Source organism: Notolepis coatsorum (assembly GCF_963971535.1).
Source record: "Notolepis coatsorum genome assembly, contig: SUPER_10_unloc_1, whole genome shotgun sequence".
NCBI classification, from domain to species: Eukaryota; Metazoa; Chordata; class Actinopteri; order Aulopiformes; family Paralepididae; genus Notolepis; species Notolepis coatsorum.
In genome coordinates, this window is record NW_028174872.1 from 965939 (window position 1) to 973097 (window position 7159).

The 7159-nt window shown below is 41.0% G+C and overlaps 1 protein-coding gene across 1 annotated transcript; it reads left to right on the plus strand.

The window, feature by feature from the left end:
• Window positions 1-5087: 5087 nt before the first annotated feature.
• On the plus strand, window positions 5088-6770 carry LOC311236311 (tripartite motif-containing protein 16-like; the record flags this gene model as incomplete). Its single annotated transcript, XM_084338387.1, has 1 exon — window positions 5088-6770. The coding sequence occupies one exon, from the start codon at window positions 5088-5090 to the stop codon at window positions 6768-6770; it is 1683 nt and encodes a 560-aa protein (XP_084194513.1).
• Window positions 6771-7159: the final 389 nt, after the last annotated feature.

Consider the following 7159-nt stretch of genomic DNA (forward strand, 5'->3'; position numbering starts at 1 on the left):
CCCACTTTCAAAACCTCTCTCAAGGGACACCTACGGGAGACTGCAATTCAACACTGGCCCCTGTAAATATCCTAACCCAACCCCCTCCAATGTACAGTCATTTACCTAGTATGGTTTTGTCAATAGTCCAATGTACAATTTTGTTTGTTTGTACAGTGTCTCCCCCCCCCCCCCCCCTCAATGTACAGTTTTGCTTGTATATACAGTGTGCCCCCCCCCCCCAACCAACTCCAATGTAGATTACCCAGTATGGTTGTCAATATCCCAGTGTACCCAACCCCCCCCCACCCAACCTCCTCCAATGTACAGTTTCTACGTCAAATGTATATACTCCCTTTTCCTGACTCCTTCTGTATCACAAACAGTACTGTATTTGCAAATCTGGTATGTCATAAATGTATAGATGTAGCAGTACTGACTATCTGTATGTCATGTCATATATGTCCTGATGAATTGAAAATGGGGGACCCTGATGTAAACAAGACGAAAGTCTTTCTCTGGTCTGCATCCCCTTAACAATTGTGTGTATTGAGCTGTACTGTATTGTACCCATTCTGCAATCTGTTAATAAAGTTTTCAATCAATCAATCAATCAATCAATCAAATCAATCAATCAATCAATCAATCAATCAATCAATTCAATCAATCAATCAAGAAGAGCTCATCAAAAGAATTGTGGAGGGCAGTAATACGCCAATGCGTCTACACTGCCGGAAATTCTAAAGAAGAAGAAGAAGAAGATCTCATTGTGCATCTTGAAACAGTACTGAACAGATAGACTAAACAACATAGATTGAAGCCTGCATTTCTCAACCAAGGTGCCTTGCCGACCGTTTTGCTGTGGAAAGGTGAGTGTCCACAACGGCTAGCTAGCTGTTCTACTTGAATACTGAATGTTAATATTGAATCAGACAATATTGAATACTGAATGTTAATTCAGGTTGACAGTTGACTAGCCCCTTTCGTGACTGCGGTTTGCAAGCCTGGGGCTTTTGTGACCGCAGTCACTTTATGTGACGCGACCACTTTAGAAAATACCAACGAAGCGTGAATGTGTGGATGACGTTGTGTCAAAAATATATCAGATATGAATTTCAAAGATACCCAGCGTACAATATGGGTTTAACACAGCTTTACGGTGGGGTCTGGAAGCTCGGAGTTGCTAATAAGCAGTTTAAAACATTGTTAGGAAAAAAAAGTGGTACTCACAACAAACTCTGGCAAGATGGCGTCTTCTTCTTCTGCAACTTTTTTTGGGATAGGGAGCGCAGTGATTGCTGGACACACGAGGCATGCGACAAAAAAAGTTGCAGAAGAAGAAGACGCCATCTTGCCAGAGTTTGTTGTGAGTACCACTTTTTTTTCCTAACAATGTTTTAAACTGTTTATTAGCAACTCCAAGCTTCCAGACCCCACCGTAAAGCTGTGTTAAACCCATATTGTACGCTGGGTATCTTTGAAATTCATATCTGATATATTTTTGACACAACGTCATCCACACATTCACGCTTCGTTGGTATTTTCTAAAGTGGTTGCGTCACATAAACAAGTGACTGCGGTCACAAAAGCCCCAGGCTTGCAAACAGCAGTCACGAAAGGGGCTAACAGTTGACATCATTTGACAGTTGACCGGGGGCTGGAAAGTTGATTTAATAAAAGAAAAAGAATAATTTAATCAGATGAATCACTTTATTCAAATTGAGGATTTAGTTTGAGGATATAAAAAAAAATTTAAAAGAATTTATAAAGAAAATTAGAATAATTTTTTTAATAATAATTTTTTAATTAAAAACGAAGGTTTGAACGTCCGTTCAAAGAACCCTGACGAAGTTTGAATCCCAAAAACAGGCTTCGGGGACAGCCTTACCAAACATTATTTATATTATTCAAATGTCTCAAACATGTTCCGTTGTGATGTTACAGTATGATGTCATAAACAAACATTCTAGAACATTTGTGATGTCACAGTATGATGTCATAATAGAACATTCTATAGCGGTCAGGTGGCGTAGCGGAGATTGCGCTCGTCACCAATGCAAGAGGCTGCGGTCTCGACTCCCGGAGTCAGCATTGCCTTGGCTTGGGCTGATCGCTATACTAACTCGTTTGGCTGGGTTAGGGGGAGGGAAGCCGTGGGTGGGAATCTGGCATTGTGGACAGCGACGCCTACAGGTCAGGTCTGGGCGCCTGCTCAGCGGAGGCAGGACTTGAGGAAGGCAGCGTGACCTCCCACGCGTTACACTTCACCAATGAGAGCCCTTGCTGCCAAGTGAGAAGAGAGTCACTGGCTGTCGCCGCACGTGTCGGAGGAAGCGTGCGGATACTTAAGGGTTCCCTTGTACCGACCAGTAGGAGAACATGCGCACAACAACCAGGTAGGGGAGGGGGGGGAATTGGCACGACTAAATTGGGACGGGAAGAAAACAGAGAAAATCGGAGAAAGAGATACAAAAAATAATAATAATAATAATAATAATAATAATAATAATAATAATAATAATAATAATAATAATAATAATAATAATAATAATAATAATAATAATAATAATAGAACATTTGTGATGTCACAGTATGATGTCATAATCAAACATTCTAGAACATTTGTGATGTCACAGTATGATGTCATAATCAAACATTCTAGAACATTTGTGTTCTATATTCAACAATTCTCTCAGAAGATCTCATTGTGCATCTTGAAACAGTACTGAACAGATAGACTAAACAACATAGATTGAAGCCTGCATTTCTCAACCAAGGTGCCTTGCCTACCGTTTTGCTGTGGAAAGGTGAGTGTCCACAATGGCTAGCTAGCTGTTCTATTTGAATACTGAATGTTAATATTGAATCAAAGACAATATTGAATACTGAGTCTGAATGTTAATTCAGGTTGACAGTTGACAGCATTTGACAGTTGACAGGGGGCTGGAAAGTTGATTTAATAAAAGAAAGAAAACTAATTTAATCAGATGAATCACTTTATTCAAATTGAGGATTTAGTTTGAGGATATAAAAAATAATTATAATAAAGAATTTATAAAAAGAAATTAGTTTTTTTTATTTATTTAACATTTTTAATTAAAAACGAAGGTTCGAACATCCGTTCGAAATACCCTGACGAAGTTTGAATCACTTTATTCAAATTGAGGATTTAGTTAAAAAAAATCTCACATATCGGCATGTAACTCGAGAACCGCTGAACGGATTTTGTCACCTGAAAGGGCAATCGACAGGCAACAAATAGGGCTTTAATTCTACCTATATATTGTATTAGAAGAAATGCACACCCGAGCCACTAGAGGTCGGCAAAGAATCGTCCACATGTGGACCCTTGGATGTTAAGAGGTTAATGTTTTTAAATATTTTTTTGTAGCCAAGAGTAAAGACCAAAACCCTATCAAAAACAGTAGTCAAAGTGTATATTTTCATTTTTACCGATGTTTTATACGATTTATCGGAAATACGAATTTATCGGAAAATGCTAATTATCGTAAAGAAACGCAAGGAAATGACTAAATCCAGATTCAACCCTGCCATAAGGTCAAGTTCAAGGTCAAATATGAATTTATAATTAAAATCGATTATCATTAATGACTGTATCTACAAATCCTTCCGTTTAATCATCTTCCCTTTATTCATTTGCTTAGATTTTTTACACATGATCTCAATAAGGTGGTGAATGAGCTCAGTGAGCATTTTCTCATACCCGATTTAATTTTCTCGTCAAAGATGCAAAGATCATAAATCATAATTTATATTCTCCTTTTCTTCATTACAATTTACTCAGCCTAGTAACAGACACAATATTTCTGACACTGGAAATACATACCCCCAGGTCCCTAGATGTTCCTAGATACCAAGAACATGCAAATTGACCTTGCAGAAGTAAAGCACTCGTCCATATACTTAGGCATGTACCTTTAGGCGAAATATTCCTACAGCTTAAAGAGAAACACAGACTGTAGGCTAGTGTCTGAGCTCAGTTCACTATAGTTGATCATATTAACTAGTCAAAGCTGTACAGAGATTTAACACAGATGTACATAGATAACCTTTCCGTCACATTGTACCTATTTACTAATCTAAATTTGGTAACATCAAGTTATTCAACTATTATTTACTGTAACTATTAACAACTGTAATACATTTTTTTGTATGTATGTGGGGACGAGTAGGGATGGATATTGGATGTATAAATGTAATCATGGGTTTTATTATGTTTTCATTGCATTATCATTTCATATATATATATAAATGAAGTCAGGGTCTTTCACCAGCCTTCAAACAAATCAGTCAATCAAATCAGTGAAAGATGAGAGGAGAGAATGAGAGTAATGAGAGCGAGAGAAAGTGTGTGTGTGTGTCTGTCAACATTGAAGAAATGTGTGTGAGAGAGAGAGAGAAATAAAGTGTTTTATTCAGTATGTTTACCATTTTCTCTATGTCTCTCTTTGTGCTTATGGGTTTTAGTGGGGTTTCCTTGACAAAGTAAGCTAATTAGAGGTAGTTGATGATGATAGAAAGTCCTGAACTAAGTAAAAAAAAAACATCTTCTATCTATGAATCACAGTAAACTAGACACTGTCTCCTCCCACCCAGAGGCGTTATTTTTTTTCGTAGCCGCAGTTTGCGGAGACACTCTGATTGGCCACTGACGTTTCTGGTCATGTGACATGTGCGCCCAATCGTGTGACGCCTGTTTCTTTCACCGGTTAAGCTTAGGCACTCTTTTGAAGTTGGTTAAGGTTAGAGTTTGTCTTAGAGCAGGGCGATAGAACACCAGCCCTGATTCCAAACGCTAACCTTAACCAACTTTGAAAGAGTCGCCTAAGCTTAACCAGTGATAAACTAGGCGTTAGGTAGTTTGCATGCTGTTCGAGGCGGAAATGGGCAAAGACACAGCTCGTCACACGATTGGGCGCACATGTCACAGAAACGTGACACATTGGCCAATCAGAGAGCGTCTCCGCAAACTGCAGCTACGCAAAAAAATAACACCACCCAGAGCCATGCTCCCACCAAACACACGATAAGAGTTTACTCTTCCTGAGAAAACAAAACTAAGAGTGTCTTTGTCTTTGTAGAATAAAATGGCGCAGCAAGGAGTTGATCTGGACCGGGTCCAGTTCTGCTGTTCTCTCTGTCTGGATCTACTGAAGGATCCGGTAACTATTCCCTGTGGACACAGCTACTGTATGGGCTGTATTACAGACTGCTGGGATCACGATGATCAGAAGGGGATCTACACATGTCCCCAGTGCAGGGAGACCTTTACTCCGAGGCCTGTTCTGAAGAAAAACTATATAATGGCTGAAATGATAGAACAACTAATGAATACAGGACTCCATGCTGCTCCTCCTGATCACTGTTATGCTGGACCTGGAGATGTGGCCTGTGATGTCTGCACTGGGAGAAAGCAGAAAGCCCTCAAGTCCTGCCTGGTATGTCTGGCTTCTTACTGTGAAACTCACCTCCAGCCTCACTATCAATCTGATACCTTTAAGAAACACAAGCTGGTCAAAGCCTCCACACGGCTTCAGGAGAACATCTGCTCTCGTCATGACAGGATTCTGGATGTTTTCTGTCGTACTGATCAGCAGTGCATCTGTTATTTGTGTTCCATGGATGAACATAAAGGCCATGATACAGTCTCAGCTGCAGCAGAAAGGATGGAGAGACAGAAAGAGCTTGGCATGAGTCAACAGAAAATCCACCAGAGAGTCCAGGCGAGAGAGAAGCGACTCAAAGAGGCCCAACAGGCTATTGATTCTCTCAATCGCTCTGCTGATAAAGCAGTGGAGGACGGTGAGAGAATCTTTACTGAGCTGATACGCTCCTTGGAGACGAGGCGCTCTGAGCTGAAGAAGGTCATCAGAGCCAGACAGAGGACCACAGTGACTCAGGCTGAAGAACTGCAGAAGAGACTGGAGCAGGACATAGCGGACCTGAGGAGGAGAGCCACTGAGCTGGAGCAGCTCTCACACACAGAGGACCACATCCACTTTCTACAGAGTTACCCCCCCCTCTCCAGTCCCAGTGAGTCTACAGACTCACCCAGCATCAGTGTCCTTCCTCTCCTGTACTTTGCAGATGTGACTGAGGTTGTGTCTGAGCTGAGAGACAAACTAGAGGACGTTCTGAAAGAGCAGTGGCCCAGAATCTCAACAACAGTGAATACTGTTCATCTTTTACTGCCACCAGAGCCCAAGACCAGAGCTGACTTCTTACAATATTCCTCTCCGATCACACTGGACCCAAACACAACAAACGGATATCTGTCTTTGTCTGAGGGGAACAGAAAAGCAACACTGATGCGGCAAAAGCAGTCCTATCCTAATCACAGAGAAAGATTTATTGAATGGTGGCAGGTTCTGGGTAGAGAAGGTCTGACTGGACGCTGTTACTGGGAGGTGGAGTGGAGTGGAGCGGTTTCTGTAGCAGCCTCCTACAAAGACATTAGTAGAACAGGCATTAAGGAGAACTGTGTATTTGGATGCAATTCCAAATCCTGGGCTTTAGGTGATTACACACTAAATAATTACACATTCAGACACAATAACGAGAGCATAACAGTACCAGGGCCCCAGTCCTCCAGAATAGGAGTGTACCTGGATCACAGGGCAGGTACTCTGTCCTTCTACAGTGTCTCTGACACAATGACCCTCCTGCACAGAGTCAACACCACATTCACTCAGCCTCTCTATCCTGGACTTCGGCTTCTATATGACTCCTATTATTCATACTCTGTGGCTGAGTTCTGTGAGCTGAAGTAGAGATCAGTGACATTCACAGCTCCTCTACCCAGGGTTTGGGGTTTAAATTGATCTTGAAGATGCTGAGTTGTGAAAGATGAGGTAATTAGGACTCACATTCACTCAGTCACTCTGTCATTGTTCTGAGGGACACATACATACACACACACACACTCTATCATTGTTCTGAGGGACACACACATACACTATGTTTTTCTTTGTTTCTAGTTTCTTGCCTACCGGGGTAAAGTTTGTTTGATTAGATCTTTGCATATTCACATATTTGATTCCTATCTTCAATACTTCTGTCCCTTTGCATGCAGGGGAGTCAAAATCTTTATTTTCATACTCCGGGTAGGCTGGACAACAATATGCAACCATTGTGTATTAGTATTTTATCACCTTTGGTC